The sequence below is a fragment of the Myotis yumanensis genome, unplaced genomic scaffold, assembly GCF_028538775.1.
Source record: "Myotis yumanensis isolate MYYU_CA2020_CCGP unplaced genomic scaffold, mMyoYum1.0.hap1 SCAF_8, whole genome shotgun sequence".
Classification (NCBI taxonomy): Eukaryota; Metazoa; Chordata; class Mammalia; order Chiroptera; family Vespertilionidae; genus Myotis; species Myotis yumanensis.
The window spans coordinates 50090658-50113507 of record NW_027223759.1 but is presented as its reverse complement, the minus strand read 5'-3'; the positions used below and the strand labels follow the sequence as shown (position 1 = coordinate 50113507).

The 22850-nt window shown below is 36.1% G+C and overlaps 1 protein-coding gene across 5 annotated transcripts in view; it reads left to right on the top strand.

The window, feature by feature from the left end:
- Positions 1-22850, top strand: part of CSRNP3 (cysteine and serine rich nuclear protein 3) — a 186196-nt gene that overhangs the window by 110417 nt on the left and 52929 nt on the right. For all 5 annotated transcript variants that reach the window (XM_070422834.1, XM_070422833.1, XM_070422835.1 and 2 more), the window contains one exon: positions 5684-5854. In XM_070422834.1, the coding sequence (XP_070278935.1) occupies positions 5684-5854 (171 nt within the window). The remainder of the gene's footprint in view (positions 1-5683; positions 5855-22850) is intronic.

The window sequence follows — 22850 nt, the reverse complement described above, 5'->3', positions numbered from 1 at the left end:
GCAACTGTCCTCTTCATCCTCTACCTGGCCCAGTAGATAATCTGGTTGATGAAGTGTGACATTGTAAATAATCTTGCTTTTGCCAGCTAAGCTCTTCCCACCTGCTACCACAGATGAGCCACACACCAGTATTTTCATCAACCTGTTGGCAATGCCTTTCATCTCATCATTTGCATTTGGTGACATCCCAGCCCCTTGGTGATTGAAGCAGTCAGCCTTACCTTATCAAAGTAGTTAGAATAGAAATTTATCATAGTTTGTTAGTGTTTTGTGTTTGCTGGAAGAATTTGGTGAGAACACAAAATAAATACTTTGTTCTTTGACAAGTCATGAAGAAATACCCCCTATGCCAGGTTGTTTAACATGCCATCTCACCAGGCAGAAGGGTCTTTGTTAATGACCTTGCAGCTAAAGGTCACTCTCGTGTTGATTAACTACAAAATTAGCAAGGAAGCAATACAAGAGAATGAAGGTGAACCCAGGGCTCTACCTGCCTCCCTTTGTTCCTGAGAGAGGAGCAGGGAAAGCTCCTGGTTGGGCAGCCTCCATGGAAAAAGGACCTACCAGGTAAAATTAACTGGGAACTCACAGCTCACTACCTGTTTTTTCATCAAGCCCGGTAAGAGATGGCATCTTCCTAAAAAGACATCCCCATTACTATACAAGGAAATTCTCGCCATGACAAAATTACCTCCTTTTAAATATATATTTTCTGCATCAGTGATAGGCCAAGCCTGACCATTACCTATTAACCACCACCCACCTGTCACATCTTTTGTAAATTATTTGATAAATTTATGATTTACCCTAATGATTGTAAATGTTTTATTTACTGTGTTTAACCTGATTGGTTAGGGACAGAAATATTCTTGTATGGTAGTCACTTGGTAGGTGGCATTTCTTATGTAACTGTATTTGTTGATTTCATAGTCATTCTATTTTCTCACCAAGAATCAAGAGCACCAGTTAGGGTTGTCAAAAGAAATGCAGGATGCCCAATTAAATCTAAATTTCAGATAAGCAACAAATAATAAGTATAAATATATCCCAAATGGTATTTTTTAACCTCAAACTCAAATTTGTCTGGGTGTCATATTTTTATTTGCTAAGTCTGGCAAACCCTAAAGTGGTTTTTCTGCAAATCAGATGACTTGCTCCTCAGAATTGAGGGATCCATGATATTCTTAAGGCATTTTTCCTGTGGTCATTTTCTTAAAATACATAGCAAAGCATCAGGAAATAGGGGCAAATGTCAGAAGAAAAAAGGATTAAACATTAGATGACTATAAATGGGATAGTAAGAGCTCAATGTGTTACCTATGGAAGCTATGAAATATTTGGGATATCAAAAGAGTGCTACCCAAAGTTTAGCTTCCATTCTTCTTCGAAAGGCATTGAAATGTCCATTTTTATCTAACTTCTTGATTTGGAAGCATTTATACTTCTTTACTACTTTTTCATTAAATGTGCTGAGAGGCTCCTGAGCAATAGTTACATCTAATACAAATATGAAATATGTCTATATGTTAATCAACAACAACAGATACCCAAGATCACAGAGTTTTAAAATAAAGTAGTTATTAATACAATTTGACAATAGAAAGGGCATGTGGTCACAGGAAAAGAGGAAGCTGTCCAAGTGGTGAAATCATGGACCATATTAATAAATGAAAAAATAAGATAAATCTGTGTTAGCCAAGGAGAGACTAGTGACTTTGAAATGCAATTGAACTTATTGAAGCCTCTGAGTGAGTCTCTGGAGTATTACCTAATTGGGTGGCTCCCTGCCTACTGGTCATGTAGTTGAACGATCAAAGCCTGGCACCTGACCCAAGGTGGGCTAAAACGTTCTTCACCCCTTGAAACATTAAACTTGAAAGGCAAGACATAGAGAACAGTTGTTGGGCTTAAACTTGGTAACAGTAGCATTTTAGGGAAAAGATCAAGGAATTTCTAGTCAGAATCCTAGAAGCTGTCCTTATTCCTACATTTCCTCAGAGGGAATGCATTTAGGTTTTAACTCTGTCTCAGATTGCATGAACTAGTTTAGTATCTTTTCAACAGATGTCTTTGTGCTTAAGTTAGCTAGAATTGGCTTTTAGGTTGCTTGCAAGCAAAAAATATATATATATATGACGTTTTGAGGTCAATGTTATCTCTCATTTTGATTCTCATTCAATCAAATATACCCAGATATATTGTTAGTCAGGAGAGAGTGGTGAATGAGATGAACATGATTTCTGCTTCATGGAGCTTTCAGTCCAGCGAAGAAATGAGACACTGATAGAGAAATTGAAGTGTGGAAATGGAAAGGTTTCATTCATTCATCAAACACATATTTATTAACCTCCTATTATATAGAAGGCATTGGCTGTGACCCCTGGAACACTAGTAAAGAAAAAAAAAGATCTTTAAATATTTTAGCTAAAGACAAAAATAATATACAATAAACATTGTTGTTGTTTTTTTATGCAGAAACACATAAATAAATAACATGTATTTAGAAAGTGGTGAGTGCCATGGGAAAATATTTTTAAAATGAACCAAGAAAAAGGCCTAGCTGCCAGAGAGAAATGGCAGGGTGGAGAAACTGAGAGATCATTCGAGCTAAAATATTGACAACAGGGTCAGCGGCTCAAAATGAAGATGAAGAGATTAGCCAAAATAGACTGTTACGGATTTTATAAGCCATTTGAGGATTTCGGACTTTATCCTAAGGCAATCCAAAGCCACTTAAGAGTTTTAAACTACAGACTGACATGATCACATTTGCATGTTAAATTTATCTTTCTGCCAGCAACCTGGAAAACACATTGAAAGCAAACAGTAGTGGATGGGGGAAAAAATAATTAGGAGGCTTTTGTCCTAGTCTGAGTGAGAAATGGTGATGCCCTTGACTAGCATGAGTTTTATGAATTGGAAAACAGTAGCTGTGTAAAAAATGGCCGTTATCGGGGTTTAGATTTTCAGCTGCTCACATTTAAAATAAATGAATACCTACCCAGCTTTATCTTCTGCCTAAATTCTTGTGTTCTTTTCTTCCCTAGTGAGATAATATAGATGATGTAGCAGGAAACCACTCCACTATTAGGTCTAAACCAAGGTTAAGATACTGGTAAGCAGTAGGTCATTTGACCCTCACAATTTGTGATGACATCTTGTTACACTCACATTTTTTTAAAAGGCAGTGAAACCAAATAGATATTATGCTTGGTTGTTGCACAAGTAATTTAGCACTTAGCCAATTTCATGGGTATAAGGTTATGCCCTCCTGTAACTACTTAACATTTTTATTTTAAGCATAGGCACTAATTCTACTCTAAGCAGGCAGTGCCTTTTTTTTTTCTCTTTGACATGGGTCTGGCTTAGGCTTTTTCACTCCTGAAAATGTATATAGAAGTTATATCCAACCTTCAACTCCATGGTTTAAAGTCTTGCAGGTTCCAAATGTAATAACAAAGGGGGAAATGACTTTTAATTCTCTTGTCACCCCTCCCAAGATTCCCCCTCTCATTCTTGAGGAAGTGACAAAGGTACTCATCTCACCATATTGGAACATGGTTCCCTGTGGCCCAATTTAGTGTCTTGAGGACCCTGCCTTTCCTAAGGAAGTTGGGGAAGCTTAATGATGTGGTTTTTAACTTTTCCCATTGCAATATTTTATTATAAAAATATACTTAAAAAATAGGTTTTCATCTTGTATTACTTTGTGTCTTGGAGTTTCTCCCTCATGAATTTCTTTGCATCTTGTTTGAAGTGAACCATTTTAAAATTTATATCCCGTCCTACTTTTATTTTAAGAACTTACTTAAAATATCTTTCTCTTTTCCATGCTCAGATTTGCATGAACACTTTATTCATTTCACACTCTTTTAGCTGGAGAAAATAATATACTAATCTGAATAGTGGTAAAATAAGAGTAAGAATAAAGATTTTATTCTCAAAAGTGTGGACAATGCAATATCGTCTTATTGCGATCAGTTTTCTCCATTGTTAATGTAAGTGCAAAAAGACATGGATTACTAGAACAGGCTGTAAAACGTGAATTTGGGAGTGTTCACAATTGCCCATAGTGGATGGGCAAGTAACATATTCTACTCCCTTTTATCTCCCCTACTCCACCCAAGAAGTCAAACATATTCATACCAGTTCCTCAACACATGTGTAGGTGAGTGGAGTACATTGAAATCAGTGATAGACTTAGGAGACATCTCATACATGTCTAATAATTTCACTAGAAATCACATCACGGATAGCCTTTTGACTAGGAATTGAGTGCTGGGTTATGTGACTCTCTAGGGCTGGTGTGTGGACATACCCAAGAAAGGACAAGTCCAGGGAGAAGCTGCTGGAGAGCAGACTAGAATGAGACAAGTGGTCCTCCAGTTTGAGTGCTCATCAAGATCACCTGGAAGCCTTCCTGAAGCACAGAGTGCTAGGCCCCGCCCCCCTGGGAGTTTCTGATTCAGATGAGCTGGAGAGGGGCCTGAGAATTTGCATTCTCACAGTCTCCCTCCTGGGTGATGCTGAGGCTGCTAATCCAAGTAGCCCTCTGTGAAAGAAAACTACTGAATTAGGTGTTGAAGAGCTGGCCCAGCTAAAGGGATCTAGGTGAGCTGCTTGCTCTGTGATCTGTGCAGAGGAGGGGTAAGTTCAGAGATTTCTGAGAGCAATAGCTGGATAATGTAACTAAGTGGGCTTCAGAATAGCTTTAAGGGTCTTGCTTCCTCCTGATCAAAGGGCTGATGGCTACGCTCTGGCAGGAGAAGGAGAGAATGGCTTCAATAACTCAAATGAGAATTCAGATGAGCTGACAAATGGGATGGAAGATAGAATGCATGGGATCGACTTAATAACACTTTCAGATAATTTGGCAATGTAAAGCCAAGTACATACATCTAAGCTAATTTATACATAGGTTTTCTCCAAAATATCCTTTCACTGCAAGGAAAGTTTCTGTCCTTTAGCTGACTGTACATACGTCAAGGTAAATGGGGAAGGTGCAGAAAGCCCCAGGAGGAAGGGAAAGCCCATTCATCTTAGAGAAAGGACTTAGGAAAAACCATGCCCTCACCCCACCCCTCACCAATTAGTGCTATCTCCCAGGTAAACAGCCTTAGATAGTTCCTGAAACAGTGGCAACAGCTTCAGCAAGCAGGTATCATGGGGACACATTGCACCTTATTGCAATATTGAAATGGAAACTACCTAAAATTTAGCGCAGGTTTCATATGCTTCACTGTACTCAGCTAATTAGGTTCTTTCATTTCAAAACTTGAGCATGGCATTTGTGCATACTTCTCTGTGTTTCTTCCAGATGAATTTTTTACAAGCAGTAATCATTTAAGACTTTGGGGGACACTGGCATTTATTTTCATTAACAGAATTTCATGGACTCCAGTGGATTTTCTTAATTTGCCAACAAAAGGGAATAGAGGTATTCCAATAAGAGGAACTATGTCCAAAAAAATGGTACATTTCGGTAAGCAAATGATCAAATGCTGATATTTAATGTAAAGTCATTTTTGTTAATTTGAAGATATTTTTTTTAAAAACCTGCTTGGTGATCTTTCCAAGGTAAAGCTCATGTATAAAAAGCCACTTAGACATGACTCTAGGGACCTTGGCTGCCCATCCAGCGGTCACATATTTCAACGCTTCGTTGCTCCCATTCCTGTTCCAGGTACATGTGACAGAGCTGCAGCTATGAGTGGAATTTTAAAGAGGAAGTTTGAAGAAGTTGACGGCTCCTCGCCCTGCTCCTCCGTGCGGGAATCTGATGATGAAGTTTCCAGCAGTGAAAGTGCTGACAGTGGGGACAGTGTCAATCCATCCACCTCTAATCATTTCCCCCGTGAGTACAGAATCCCTACCTGAAGCCAATTGTCTGGGTCTGCAGTGAAAATAATTGTATCAACTTGGTCATTTTTTTTTAGCCTTCATTACCATTTTTTTTATAATTGATCTAAAAACAAATCATGCTTAAGTAAAAATGAAATATGTCGGCGGCAACAGTGGATTCCTTTAGGTTGCTGTTGGCAGTGGATTATTTGGTTTTGTTGACCAACTGATTCAATGGAAAAAAAAGACATTTTATTATTACTTTTTGAAGGAAGCACTCTACTCTGGGAGTAGATGGGAAAAGACAAGTAAAGGCACAAAATAATTTATCCTCCTATACCTGACAATATTCTGGGGAATTGAAGGTCTAGGTTAGGATGAAAAGGAGCTCAGCCAGCTATGCATTAAGAGAACAAAAAAACAGCAAAAATCTCCCAAGTGTGCAAGTACATGCAGTTTAGTCCTCGTTCTTACTCATCCCTTTATTCTCTCATCCCCAAGAATAATATTTAAAAACCACAAAGAAGAAAAAAAATGTTTGGTTTCTCTTTGATTCCTTTTTTTCCACACTGTGACATCATGTCTTCCTATCAGTCAAGGTATTATGAGGTTTGAAAGAATGATGAGGAAAATTCATAAAGTAATACAACCTACAAGCTAAAGGAAACTTACTAGTAACAGATAAATAATCTCATAAATAGAATTTTTGTTTCTAACAGGCAGATTGTAATATATCATATCATGATAGATAACTAGTCTTAGGTGGTTTTTTTTTCATTTTTCAATTAAGTGGCTGAGTATGTTAATATGATTCTATAATATAGAATTTATTTTGGAAATATGACAACCCAGAAAACCAAAAGAATTAACCATATTTTTAAGAGGTGATAAGGGACTCAGTAAAACTGTTGAACATGAAACAAATATACCAAAATCAACATTGTTCCTTTAAATAAATAAAACTAATAGAAATTATAGTGAAAGAAAAAAATAATAATAAATAAAGAAATTATAGTGAAAGAGCAATTGCAACTATTATAATGGGAAAAATCACAAAATATTTAGGGACAAGGTTATTGTGTGATGTAGGTGATTTAAATGCATTTACATATGTTATGAGGATATGATCTTATGTTTCTGATTCAAAAGAATTTTACCAATTTTGTCTTAATATCAATAGTGATAATAACAATGACATTATCAACTAACACGGTTTTGTCAAGATCAACAGAGCAGATGAGATAGAAACACATGAAAGAACTTTGTAAAATGTCAAATTCTAAACACAATGCTATAATAAAAAATCATAGCTAACATTTATCGTATATATGCTATGCTCCAATGGCTTTAGATAGCCATCCTAGTAGTACCACTCCCTTCAATGTACATAGGATACATCTGAGGCTCAGAGAAGCTAAACATCTTGCCCCAAATCACACAGGATTTGAACCTAGAGATACATATATTTGTCCCACTCCATAGTCTTCAAATTTTTCATTATCCCATTCTGCCCCTTAATTATATAATATTGAACATATCTTTAAAATATTATCTACACTAAAAAAGAGAAAGATGCAAATTGACCCCACCTTCGTGACACCCACCAGCCAATCAGGAGTGAGTATGCAAATTAACCCCCCAAAAAAAGATGGCGGGTTAAATTGCATACGCAGGTGCCAGTGGCTGGGAGCGGGTGGGATGCTGACGTCATAGCGCAGGCCTTCAGCACCGCTCCAGGCCTCTGTGTAGCGTGGGAAGGCGGAAAGGCAGCTCCAGCAGGCGCGAAGGCGGTGCTGGCAGCCAGGGGAAGGAAGGCCCATTCTTCCATGAATCTTCATGCATCAGACCTCTAGTGAGTTATAAAAGAATGCTTGAATTAGTGAAGAGAGGTTACCTTTCTGGTTATTATGATAAGTAAAGCTTTTCACATTAACTTATAAGAGTATGATCTCAATAAAATTCTCAACTGGATTTTCTTAGAAGGTGATAGAATGATAAAATCTATTTGGAAAAATAAGCTAATAAGAATAAAAGGATATTTTTTAAAGAATCCATAAATGTTGAAAAGCCATTCCAGACATCAAATCATAGGAGAAAATTATATAATTTAACTTTTTTGATACTGGCTAGATCTAAGAAATTATGGAAAATATCAACATGTTATATAAAAATTTAATATATAAAAATAGAGCATTATAAAACAATGGGAAGGGAAAGGAGTATTTAATAAATTTAATAGAGTTTTAAAATAAAGTAACTTAGATACACATCTCACAACATATACCAAACTACATTCCAGATGGATTAATTAGATAAATTTTCTTTAAAAAAAAAAAAATCATGGGGGAAGGTGCATATTTTCAAGACATTTAGTAAATCATTATATGAGCCTTGAAGTAACAGAAAAATCTCACATTGCAATATACTTAACACATTTAATAATATAAAAATATTAAACTTATCGACTACAAAAAAAGCTTAAAACAATCCATTTCGGAAAAAAATATTTGCAGTTAATACAATATAGGTTACTTTCTAGATTGAGTTTTAAAAAATGCATTTTTTCAATAAATATTAAGACACACACTCTAAAGATAATCTATATCAGTGATGGCAAACCTTTTGAGCTCGGCGTGCCAGCATTCTGAAAAACCCTAACTTAACTCTGGTGCTGTGTCACATATAGAAATTTTTTGATATTTGCAACCATAGAAAAAAAAAGATTTATAATTTTGATATTTATTTTATATATTTAAATGCCATTTAACAAAGAAAAATCAACCAAAAAAATGAGTTCACGTGTCACCTCTGACACGCGTGTCATAGGTTCACCATCACTGCTCTATATAATGGAAAATATGATTAGAAAATATTTTAAGCATCTCATAACAATGGTAATAATACAGATTAAAACAATACTTATGAGCCCTGGCCATGTGGCTCAGTTGGTTGGAGTGCTGTCCCATACACTGAAAGGTTGTAAGTTTGATTCCCGGTCAGGGTATGTTCTGGAGGCAACTGATCAGTGTTTCTCTCTCTCACTCTCCCTTCCTCTCTGTAAAATCAATACAACTCAATAATCATGGAAATTTCATCTCCATGAAATTAGTGCTCCTTTATTCAATGAAAAATACTAATACTTAAGTGCTGGTGAAGGTAGCAGTGCAAATCATAGGTACATATATCGTTGCTATTGGTGGTAGTGAAATTTAGAAAGCACTTGGAAATATAAAAGCCAAAATATTCATGTCTGTAAGTCTATATTTAAACTAATTTATCTGAAGGAAGAAACATCACAAATAAAGGGGAAAGACTCATAAATGAAAATGTTGGTGCTTGATGGTAGTACCAAAAATCATGGGTTGAAGGTGGGGATGAAAAAGGTAGCATCTAAGAGTGGGGAAGTGATACATTAAGTTATGGTAACATATATATATAATTTATTTATTTTCATTATATTTATGAAAACTTTATGACTATTTAAAAACCAAAACTTGCCAAAACCGGTTTGGCTCAGTGGATAGAGCGTCGGCCTGCAGACTGAAAAGTCCCAGGTTCGATTCCGGTCAAGGGCATGTACCTGGGTTGCGGGCACATCCCTGGTGGGAGATGTGCAGGAGACAGCTGATCGATGTTTCTCTCTCATCGATGTTTCTAACTCTCTCTCTCTCTCCCTTCCTCTCTGTAAAAAATCAATAAAATATATTTTAAAAAAAAAACCAACTTACCTATACTGTCAGAAAAAGTCTATGTATGCATAAGAACAAAGAATGCTAAGATGCCCTAAAAACTAGATTTGATTTGTTAAAGTATTAGAATTATGGATTAATTTTCATATGTATTAATTTTTATTTCTGTTACTATTCTGTGCATCCCACAGCAAATAAGTTTTAAGTTTAAACTAAAATTAGTTTAGATTGTGTACGTATGCAAACAGCAGATTGAAATGTCATGATCAGCTCAATCATGCAGTACTTTATCATTACTGCATGTAACCATGTAACTAATAAAGACTTTTGTGTTATGGCCAGCAGAAATTATCTTTTCCATTGAAGAAAATAGATATACTTTAAGATGTCCAAAAAGTTTTTGAAATGTTTGAGCTCATTATTTATTATCAGTGGTAGTTAGTAATGATGAGCTTACTAAATTGCTGATTTAGCTTTGTTTTTGTTTTCTTTCTTTTCTTTTTTCCCATCACTACTTAGACCCCTATAACCTCTTCCAGCTCCACCTCCACCTTTGCTATTTAACTTTGTATTAAATAAAATCCAACAGAGATTTTTCATGATTTTTAAAGATAATTAAATGACTGATTTAATTAAGAGTGTGATTTTATTTAATAGTCTAAGCTAAGAATGAAAATATTTAAAAAATCTACCTAGAATATTTACTGTATGAAAGATCTAAGCATGGCCTGGCCAGTGTTGCTCAATGGTTAAGCGTGGACCTAAGAAGTGGGAGTTGGTTCGATTCCTAGTCAGGGCACATGCCAAGGTTGCAGGCTCAATCCCCAGTGTTGGGTGTGCAGGAGGCGGCTGATCAATGATTCTCTCTCATCATTGATATTTCTATCTCTCTCTCCCTCTCCCTTCCTCTCTGAAATCAATAAAAATATATTTTTAAAAAAGATCTAAGCATGTTAACTAACCAATGTGAGAAGAGAAGTTAAAAGGTTTTTGTTTCTAGAAATCTATTCAGATTATTTGCTAGTACAATGATTTTTGCACACATTTTTAGAAAATGTTTCATTTATATTTCCATCTAGGTAAAATGTGTACTTACCTGCAATGGTCTTATCTATATATAAATCTATGCACATACACTTTTGGAAGTGTTATTATTAAGGAATCCTCTTTCTTTAATATATTTCCCTACTTTCAGAAATAAAATGATGATCTTAGAGGAAAGAAGGATTTTTGATGGCTATGAAATGTGTGTAGCATGAAGAAATCAAATTTACTTTCACATTGAGAGTATTAAAAATATGGTTATTTAAATCTCACTCATCATGAACTCATCTTTCAGGTTTAAAATATCCTATGTACTTAGTGCTTTATAAGCACTAACATATTGCATAATGACATTTTGTTATCATCACAGATACAGGAATTGATAAGATTATTTGGAACATGTCAGTAGGCTATCTTAGTAGGAAATGCCATGCTGTTCTAAGCTTTCTGTAAAGATATTCAATTTGCAGCACATCACATTATGATAATGAAAGCTTCAAAATGCAAACCAATAAAGGCTTATGCCTTTTTCCTTGGATTTCTGAGATTTGCCAGACAACCAGCATACCTAAGAGCGATCAACCAAGGTCGTATCTTATACTTCCCTTGAGACAGAAGCGGCTGGATTCTGTATTGCTGTGGAACGCTTTGCTCCATCAAATCCCTGTGGAACTATAGCCAGCCAGCCTGTACTTGAGCACTGTCAAAAGGAGAGCTACAGAGAAGCTAGAGAGGACTGATTTTTCTCCTGTCTTCTCGAGGTTCTTGGCACTTCACACGAATAATGAGAAGCTATGTGATGAAACATCCTTCCAGAGGAACACGTTATTTTTCCTGAAATGGAGTGCTTCTACAAATAAATGTATAGTATTTAGGAAGTGACAATATCAAGAAGTAAAAGGAGAGATACTCTAAATTGCACCTAAAAGCAAGTATGGATGTCTTACAAAGGGATAAGATTTTCTAGTTTATAACCACTTTTATTATCTTGAGCTCATTTGATATCCAAAATTGTTGTGAATTAGGGGACAATATTGTACTCATTTTATAAAAGTAGGAATTAACATTCAGGTGTATTTATAATATACCCAAGGGCTGAGATTATAACCTATTTTTACCTCACTCCCTCTCTCCCTGCTTCCTTTCTTCTCTTTTCTCTCTAAATACACTGAGCATAAATATGCTACCATGTGCACCCAAGTCAGAGTCTTCCTCTGGTTACACATTTCATAATGGATTTGGAAATAAATAATCAATAGAAAACAGATTGTGACGTGAAACTATACTGTACTGGAAGTATGACTGAAATATATCTCTTCTCTACTGAGCAGTTAAGATGCCTTGAAGATTTAGATTTGGTTTCAACAAATATAGTGTATCTGTTACAGGCTCAGTGTAGGTGCTTTCAGACCGGTCTAAATGATAAACTACAAATAGTAAATACAACTTGGCGATAACAGTTACAGATCATGTCTACCCAGCATTGTGGTATTAATTTAAGAATTTATTACAGCAAAGACAAATGTAGCGATCTACCCTTGAATTAGTGATTTTTCAATATGTGAGGAGTGTTCAGGCTGAAACTGAGCACAGTATTTTTAGGGAAAGTCTTTGATTGAGAGGAGGTGGGACCACATGACCCTCCAAAGCTCCTTTCTATTCTGTGAAAGTATAATTCTCAGAACAAGGATCAAATACCATCTTAAGTTAGAGCCATGTCCAAATAGGGAAAGATAAGCAAGTTTAAGACACCTCTGAAAAGCTACTATTAAATTAAGAAATTAGACTTTCTGCAGCCCCTTATGTTGAAAAGAACCCAATTAGCCAGGCCTTGTCAGATCAGATGGAACCAGTTGGAGATCTTCTATACCAGGTCACATATATAAATACCAGACATGGACCAGTTGAATCATTAGGTGTTGAGTTTGCTTTGCTGGGGATAAGGGAGTTAGGGAGTTCAGATAATTATGAGTGAAGGGAGATAGATATGAGCTGGTGGTCCTTTTAGAAAATACTATAAAGCCCATTGACTGGAACCATGTAATTGTTTCAGATCATTTCATGCGAGAGATCCAGTAATGATGAATCAGAAAGTTAACCATTCCTGCCTCCCCTGACGTTACTTAGACCATCCTTCAGGCTTAAAAGTCTTCTCCTCTGCCTCCCAATCTCTCTGATTGTGAACTTTTATATGTACTACAAGGTTCATATCAAGTATTTCTTGCCCCATGAAATATTTACCAAGTCTCTCATTCTACTCACCCTCTTTGCCATTTTCTCAGAATCCCCTGGTATTTCACCAACATTCAGATAATTTGGTGATAGTTTTCTATCTCCTTCCATCTTAGTATTCCCCACAAAATCATGATGTCAGCAACCATGTCATGGCTCATTGGACCATCAGTCTCATACTTCTTTGATCACCTCTACCTATTCCATTCATGTCCTTGACTGCCACGTCACTCAGCTGCCAATGTCCACACCCTTATCCAGAATATTTTCATAAACTAGTAGAGTTCTACAACTCCAAAATGTCAAATTCCAAACTCAGGCCATACCCCTTTTTCTTCCACTTTCTTCCTCCCCTTATGCACTTTTATTTTTTACTTCCTCCTCTTGTTTTCCCAAACATAGCACCCACTTCTTGTCTTTACATCTTCTTCCACCCTTCACCATTTGCTCCATTATTTCAGGTATTTTTTTTTAAATTTCATCTGAAGGCCAGACTCTTGTATGTTGTTTTGTTTTAACTTTATTAGCTTGGTTTATCTTTCCCTCTCAGAATTATTATTTTATTTATTTATCTTTATTGTTGGAAGTATTACAGATGTCCCCATTTTTCCTTCACTGACTCCCCTCCATCCTGCTCTCTCCAGGCCTTCACCGCATTATTGTCTGTGCCCATGGGTTATGCATATATGCAAGGCCAGACTCTTAACCATTTTTCTCCCAAATTCTTCAGTCCGTATTTCTTTTTTATTCAAAATACCTGAAAACTTAAAGAAGTTTTGGAGAAAATGAAACCGGCTCTCCGACATCCCCTGAGGGGTCCCAGATTGTGAGAGGGTGCAGACCAGGCGGAGGGACCCCACTGGTGCATGATCAGGTCCGGGGAGGGGCTGCGGGAGGGCTCCAGCCCCCTCTCGCCTAGTCCAGATAGGCTGGACCCCAGCAGCAAGCTAACCTACTGGTCAGAGTGTCTGCCCCCTGGTGGTCAGTGCAAGTCATAGCGAGTTGTTGAGTGGCCTTAGCATATCATTAGCATATTACGCTTTGATTAGTTGAATGGCTGACCAGTCAACTGGACACTTAGCATATTAGGTTTTTATTATATAAGATGAGACATGATCCAGTTCCTATAGAAACTCACACCCTAATAATACTTTAGCATTCTCCAATGCTTACTGTATTCTGTTTTACATTGTTATTTGCATACATACCTTATCTTTTTGGAGATTTATAGAGCTTAAGCTCATGTTCTTCTCAGTACTTAAACTGGTGTTGTTCAATTACTATTAAATACTTGACATATAACACTTAGCTATGTAGAGGATTGTCCTTTGTTTAGTACATCTAAATGATATAAGTGAAAAAAAAAGACACATTTAGTGTAGGACTTTATAATGGCATGAACATTAGTGGAAATAAATACCAATTTACAAGCTAACTTTGTAATTTATGATTGTGATGTATCAGAATCCTCATTTATTGATTATTATATTTCAATACATGTAATGCTGAACTGTGTTTTAAATAGGGCCCCACTGTAATTATGTATTCCAAACATGTTCCTTTACGATTTCATTCGCTTGTATATATAGCTTTCCCAGGCAGAAGCATCACTGTTTAATTGGATGCTGTGCACTCTTTATGCAGTAGCTGTATAACGCACTTGAGGCAATCCAGGTTGCTTTCACCTTCACCATCCTTTGAATCAGCTAGGGAAAAAGGCATTACCAAGTCAGATCACTAACATTATGTAAGTATAGTTCATGTAGTTGTCATTTGGTTTTGTTTAAATTCATGATCAGGACCTTATAAAAGGGAACTTACTAGATTTATCTATTTCAACCTGCTTAGACTTTTTTTAAAGTTCTTTTGGTCTTCTTATGTGTTTGTTTTTTCTCCCACAGTCATGTGTTATATAAATATGTCTCAAGTCTGTCTACCTCTCTCCATTTGCTTTGTATCACCCAATCACATGTAACTTTCATCTCCCCTGCACAGTACAGGAGCCTCCAGCTGTTCTCTCTGCTTCCTCTCTCGGGAGTCACAGGCTCTTCCCTATGCAGGAGTTCATGGATCACATCATATTCTTATTCAAATGTGAGGACTGGTATCTCTAGAGATAAGGGTGTTAAGAATGGGTGGTGAATGCTTTAGCTGTACTTTCTCACTTTTATATATATTTTTAAAGGAGCAATAAGAAGTGAATATGGCAAAATATTAGTAACCATTAAGTATGGGTAGTAAGTGCATGTTTTATCTGGGAGGTTTGAAATGTTTTATAATTTTTAACAAGTTTCACATACCTTGCACTTGGGATAAAAGTCTATGTGTCCCCCCACCATGCCCACCCCATTCTTTTCTTTCATAATACATACCACAGTTTACAGCTATTTTATAGTATATTTGTTCATGTTTCTGTGTCTGTTTTGAATACCACTGTATTCCTAATAGAGAAAGGCAGCAGAGGGCCGTAGCACATTAGAAACTCTCAGGCCAATTTTAGTCATTAAGTAGAACAAAATTTAATATAGTCATTCAGAGCCTTCATCTTGTCCACAGTGAGAGCCAACCAACATTGTCAAATGTTTTCCTCAACTCCTTTCACACAAATTTCTTTCTTTCGTTTTTCTTTTTTTTTCTCTTTCCTTTTTTAATTTATTTTATTTGTATATATAAAAAAAGAAGAAATATTACAAACCCTTGTGTTGAGGGCTGACTTTCAATACATTGCAGGGAGGGAGCTGCTCTGCTACGTATAAAACCTTTCACACAAATTTATTACCTAATTCCTAAAATGTAGGGAGACATATCTTCCTGGCATTAGGCTCAAGGCTGCACAATGACATTTAGGAAAATCAGCAATGGAAATTGCTTCTTGTGCTTATAAAATACAACATACAGCAAGTCCCACATACTGTTTCCCCCCAGTGGTGTTAGAATAGAATATTGTTTCTCCAGTGGGTCATCGGTGAAGTAGTTGCCTGTGTTTAGGAGCCATCGGAGGGGGGAAAAAATTTAGATTTGCTATGATTTTTCTTTCCCAAGTGCATCAGCTAAACTTCTGAGAATGGGGCTCTACTGCAAATCCCTTAAGTTTATAATAACAGCAAAAGCCCCAGCCGAGGAGCCAGAGATCCTCAATCTAGTTTTAGTTCTAAGTAGCTCTGACGGTGGTCACATCATTTGAACTGTTTCTTCATTTGGAAAACGTGGGAATAGGTATCACTACGGTGTCGGGTGAATTTCCCGCCAAAATATAAGATGGCGCGGGCAATTATTTAGGTTTCCCGCGCAAAATCAGGGATTTTTATGATACCTATTACCCCAATGGGTATGAAACGGTTCGCATATGCAGGTAGGTATCTTTGTGAACGGCAAACAAACAAATATTTGGTAATACGCAGTTACAATCGGCCCGAGTTTACACGTTTCCCGCACTCCACCGCAAATCTATATGAACCGAGTTAAGACGGCTCCCGCCGAGTACGCGCAATTCACGCGAGCCGACTTAACTCGTTTCCCGCACTCCAAGTGGTATTATAATTTGCATGAGATTCGAATAATCCTTCTTCCCTCCAAATATAACATGCCTCTGGTAGTCCTATTTTGCTTGAGTTATTTACAGTTTTATACTTGAGGACATCTTTGTGTTTTCAGTATTTATGCTTGTGTACTACCATTGGTGTACCGAAGTCCAATAGTATACTTTTAGCTTGTAGATTTAACAAAACAAAACAAAAAAAGGAAATCATGTGAATTATTTCAATTAATGTTATTTTTGGATGTCTTGATTAAGCAGATAAAGCGCTCAAAGTATAGTACATTAGATCTGTAAAAAATGCAGTTTAATAATGTGGGACTAAGTAAAAATAAGTGATGATCGTTAAAGTAAGGAGTTGTGTATGTTGGTTCATTGGCAGTAAGATATGGGAAAATAAATAGAATATTTATTTACTTGATGATTTTACAAAGTTATATTCAAAGCTGACTTTAACTAAAATGTGAACGTGAGCACTCTAGAATATTTCATTACTAAAGGAATATTCTAACACAATTTCAAAATAAAGTCACAAAAGAATGAGAAATTAGAAGGAATGATTGGAAACATTTTTAAAATGCATACTAGGTAACCATTTGATATCATGAAATGTTATTTATAAAACTAAATGTCTACATTTGTGGTATTTCTGTGCTAATTGTTTTTTAATGTTGGTGAGGTCAACTCTACTTGTCAACAGAATGAGCAGGCTTTGAGGCAGTATGTTTTAAGAGGCTTTTCTGTCCTAAAATATCTTTTCAACCCCATGACTGAAATTCCCACCATGAATGTAATCCCTTTGGGATGATTCCTTTGGGATGATTATTTAAAAATCCACATATAGGTGGCCTATCTAGTTCTCTCTATTATTTAAAAATGTAATGTCTGGACTCCAAATGCCTAATTTCTCAAATTCTCATCAAAGATTGTCAACTCAGAGCCAAGTAGTATCTCTGACATACATTTCCTCATCTATAAATATTGATTAAAATATAGTACCTGTATTATAAGTGTGATGTTGGCTTCAAAGAGTGAATACAGGCAAAATGATTTACATTGTGCTGGATATTTAGTAAAAGCCCAAAAAGTGTTAGCCATGATGATGATGATGATGATGATGATGTTTTCAATGAGGGACAACACACATTTTATTAATAGTTATTCTGCAAAATACATGTACAGAGAGTAGGTCTGTTTTTGGTAGAGTGGGAGAGAAGTCTGGAAAAGATCAAGATTAGAGATGCAAATTCAAGTATCTTCAAGTCATAACTGTGAGAAAGTTACCAGGTGTCTGACAAGAAGGTATAGTGGATCTAGGATGTACCTTCCCAAAGGCTTTCTATTCACTAGTAATAGTGATAATAATAATAAGCCTACCTAATCCAATGACATTCTTTTTGAGTCTATATTCAATTTAACAAATAGCTCTTTGTTGCTCCTGGTGTAGGTAGTGGAAACTTATTCAGGGAACATTCTGAGATTCAATCACAGTTGCTATGGAAATAAATATTTCCAGCGTATACTCTCTATTCTTCCCGGAATTATTTCTACAAAAAAATAATAAGGGTTGAGAATAATAGCCATAGCAGTTATAACTGTCATTTATCGATCTTTCATTAAACATTCAATGCTCGGTACTGCACTTACATTCTATGCGTTATCTTACTTAGCACAGCCTAGGAAGCATCTGATGCTGACTTTAAGAAGCTGCCCAGAATTACAAAGCTAATAAGTAATGGGGCCAGCTTTAGATCTTTATGTTAGTCTGACTGGAACCTGTATTTTTCCATTATATTGTTTCCCATAATTATTGTTGAAAATAGCAACATCACCCATTCTCATTCTAGCATCACTTTTCAGAATTCTGAAAACATCCCCTCACAGTTTGCATCCAATTTGGAAAATATAGTAAAGTCTACTGCTAAAAAAAAAACAAAACAAAACAAAAGACACATAGATTCCACTTTAAATGAGAGAAACTTGATAAATATTAAATGACTTGGGTTCACAGTGAATACGCTGTATTTGCTCACTAGCTCTTTCATGCACACAGCTTTTGTATTGGAGCCCTAAACCTTTGTATTGAAATTCTATGGCTGATGTCAGAACTTTGTTCTCTTAGATGTTTTTCTAAAGCTGAACACTTAGTCTTTTTCTGAGTGGTATTTTTCTTGTGAGAGTAGAAGGAGCAGGAAAGAAGAGCTGCTGACATGTTATGACTGAGGAGGTAAGACTGGGCCTTGTGGCACCTCTCAGCCAGGCCCCGGTTTCTGCAGGAAGTGCTTCAGAGCTGCGGAGAAGGGAGTGTCATGGCAGCTGCCTCCCCTTTGATTGACCACATCAGGCTTTAAAAATATCCATGGGCTCATTAGCGTGGGCCATTTGCAGAGAGCTGCCTTGTAGGCCATCTTAATGGAAGCATGGGAGAGCTTTTAAGAGTGCACTCCAAGATAAGATTTATGGGAAATAGTCACAGCAAATGTTTGATGTCTTTTGGGCTTATTCTCCTGAATTCTAGGCATTATCAGAACATCAATAATGTGACTTTTATGTAAATACCAGGACAGAGAAATAAATGCTGGCACAGGTATTTCTGGGAATTTTTGTATAACATTTATCAAGGACAATTTACTAGAAGAAATAGTAACTTGAAGCTTAAAAGTCTAAGAGAGGGAGCGTAAGGAAGTGGGGAAGAGAAGATAATGCAGGTCGATTGCACTGAGAGTGTATACATATATACTCAGAATATGGAATTAGGAAAGGAAAAGGGGTAGCAAGCAGGAAACGCATTGCAGGGTGGAGGCCTGTGCTTGGCTCCGGCACAAAGCACAGACAACAAGCGAGTGATAAAAATAGGTGTTAGAAAATCAATTGCTACCGTTCCAGTTAGCATCTCTTAAAGTTTCCAGTTAAGAGATGGAATCTATTGCAACGTCATAAAAAAGGGTGGCTTTCTTTTCAAACGGTGAAAGAAATGTGAGATTTTAAAAATGTTTACTACTACACGCTACATGTATTAACACACAATTCTCACAGCAACCCTAGGAAATGGGCATTACTTTTAATCTTAATTTTACAGATAATGAAACTGGGTTTCCGAGGCGGTTGCTGACTTTCCCAGGGCAGTATAAGTGGCAGAACCAGCTTCCAACTCTGGTCATCCTCAGGCCAGTGTTTACACTCTTAGCCATACACCTTTCGCTTGAAGTCTCGAAGGACCTGCTCAATGAAACCTTCTTTCCCCTCTCTGATGTGTAATTTTTAGTCTAGGCTTGATTTTAACACTTACAGAAATCTTGGTGGGTGTGATTTCGTTGTCTAAGTATAAAATCAGATCATGGCCATATGATTTCATAAAGTCTTCATTGTACAGATTTTATTTGTATTGCCTAAAAAGTAAGAACATTGATCCTTGCTCTTGCCTTGAACTCTTTATTTCTTATAAAGATTACTTTTATATTGTCTAGGTGATATATACAAAACCGCAAGATGCTTGCCAAAAGATTAGATGCAATAAGTAAATGAAAACAGATCACAGGAACAGAAAAAACACCGTTCAAAGTGTGTGATGCTCAATGATCTTTGTACGCAGACCATAGTCACATATGATATAACAACAAGAATATCCCATCTGGGATTTTTCAACACAGTGGTGATAGGACTTTTTGCTGTGTTGTCTTCAAGCAGTTGCTTGAAAAACTTTAAGTATCCTTTTTGTTTTACCTCTTGAAAATAGAAGTGTATTATCTCATTAACATAGCTGTCACTGTCGTTAACATTAGCTAACATTTAACACCCAAATAGGACGGTCATTTAATTGGGCTCCATGAAATTCACAAAGTTAGGCAACTGTGCTGTTGAGGAGCAATAGCAGTAGAAAGACAATATGAACCAAAAACTAAACAAATAGACGATTTACACAGATTATACTATTTCATATAATTGTGTAGCCACTATTAGGAGTTCTTTGCTATCCCTTCATCTCCTCTTCCTGTCTACAGCCCACACAGAGCAAATTATATATGTGGAAGGATTAGGGGGTTCTAGAAATAATAACCTTCATGGGGATGGAAAATGCTCTGAGGTTAATTATGATGGGTTTATCCAGAGAACCAAATTCTGAGTTGGGCTTACAGAATGATTTAGAGCAGCGATTTTTAACCAGTGTGCCACAAGAACTTTTAAAACATGCAATATATGACTATTTAGTCAGGGGCACTGACCTCTTTTCCCTTAGATTGTCAAATAAAATAACAACAGCCAACATAACAATAGCCATACAGTGTGAATGAATCAAAATTATACTTTCTTTGTCAGATTGGCAAAAATATATATTTTGGTATGCTGCAGAGTTTTATACTTAGTTTGCGTGTGCCTTGAGATGAAAAATATTGAAAATTGTTGTATTAGAGGATGGAAAAAGAAGGATATATCAAGGTTATGCTGAACTACCCTTATGAATGTTGTTTATGTGGTCTGAGCTTGGGAGGCTGTTCAAAAGTCCTGTAACATTTTTTTTTTTTTTTCATTTAGACCTCCACTTCCCATTCCTTCTTTTGGAATGATTACTATTAGGGCCTTAAAATCATAAAACTATCAGTTACACCCAAGATAGTGGGAATAACTTTGTCTCTAACAGAAGGGACCTAGGGCCCCCGTAGTGCTCTGCATTGTCTGAATTACAGAACTGTTACAATAAAATCAAGGAAAAGGGCAACAAAATAGAGAATTAAAGCCAAATGCCTTCTAACTTACAATTTTATCTGAAATTGTTCCTAGAAAAATACAGAGTAGATAAAGGATTTATTATAAGATAATCCCTTCTTCTGTGTCCTAACTTTTCATTTATTGTGAATTTAAAAATCACAAGGTATTTTTTTCCTCTTACCTAAGCTCCTTTTGAATCAAATTCACACAACTATGGAATCACATTGAACCACACAATATTTCATTACATTAGTTCTGAGCCTGGGAAGCAAACAGTGCTCATTGGTGAGTTAGGTTTGGGGACCACATGATTTCTGCCCTCAATATTGTACCTCATAGCTACTGGCAAAATCAAGAAGATGGCAGAAATATCGAGAGAGAACATATATTTCTGAATCAATTATGAAGTTCTACATACACAATGTAAAACTATAAAAAAGAGAAGAATTAGAGGCTCAGAAATTCTTGTCTTGTATCCTAGAGTTTATTCACTGGCACATATCCTAGTATAGGTAATTTTGACCTGGGTTATTTCCCTAGTAGTTCAATCTAATAAAAGTTATTGAATTGCTTATACAACCACCTAAATCAGAAGGACTTAGAAATTACAAGGCTAAAGAGTTTCAAGAGTTCTTTCAAAATTACTAGTGAATTATGAATTGGGCTATGCTTATTACTCTAGTTGGAGGAATAAACTCTTAATAAGAGTAAGGCTTGGAAATCAAAGAAAAATTCTCAGATGAAGCTGTATCTATATGAAGTGGGTACCCAAAGAAATGCAACCCCCTTTTTTCTCTTGTTTTTCAGGATTTTATAAGTCACATAAACAAAAGTTAATTTAAAAAGTTTTTTTAAGTAGAATTAAGGGCAGCTTGGTGGTTAGTAATTACTTGTTACATGGTTTTCTATAACTGTCACAGCATAAAGCATATAAACACTTACACATTTTACAGGTGTGTTTTTTAATCAATTTGATCCAACTGGAGCTTATGCCTGTACAAACCTTCTAAAAATTATCTAAAGTATTTGATCCTCTACTGTTCAAAAATAGAAAAAAAAAACATTTTACCAATGGACACAGACAGTAGGTGGGTTAGGGCATGTGCTTGGGAGTGGGAGTGGCTGGGGAGAGGTCAATGGGGGAAAAGGAGACTTATGTAGTACTTTAAACAATAAAGAATTTTTAAAAAGAAACATTTTAGAGTGAATAAATATTTTTATTTTTTTATTTTTTGGAAATCTATGCAGATGCTGTTATAATTAAATAAAGCATATTTACTTACAATAATTACTCCAAGTCCAAAGTGGCTTTTTGCCATATATTACCCAATTAAAAGGTCATGTAGGGAATAGTAAAAATGATATTATAAAGGGAACCTAAGTCATACAATTGAAAGCCCATTGCTCTAAATACTAAAATATGATTTCCTCAGAAGGAAGGATATGTCCAATGGGGTTGACATGGTACATCATGCAGCACTTGGTATCTCAGATGTCTCTGTCACTTCCAAATAGATTACTTTTGTTCAAATAAAAACTACATAAATGTTTATTTTGTTTACAAATTGTTCGGCAGGTTAGTAAAACAGAAAAGATCTTATTTAAATATTACCATAGAATTCATGAAATATTGTAAGCACATCCTTATAATTTTCCATTGTATTTTGCAATGTTAGCCCATAGTGGGTAGAATAATATTGGTATCCCATAAGTGCAGTGGCTGAAATCTTACATCTGATATTTGTAAAGTGCCTCCTCATTCAAAGGATGCTCACATATTTTCAGAAAAGGAGTTTATCTGA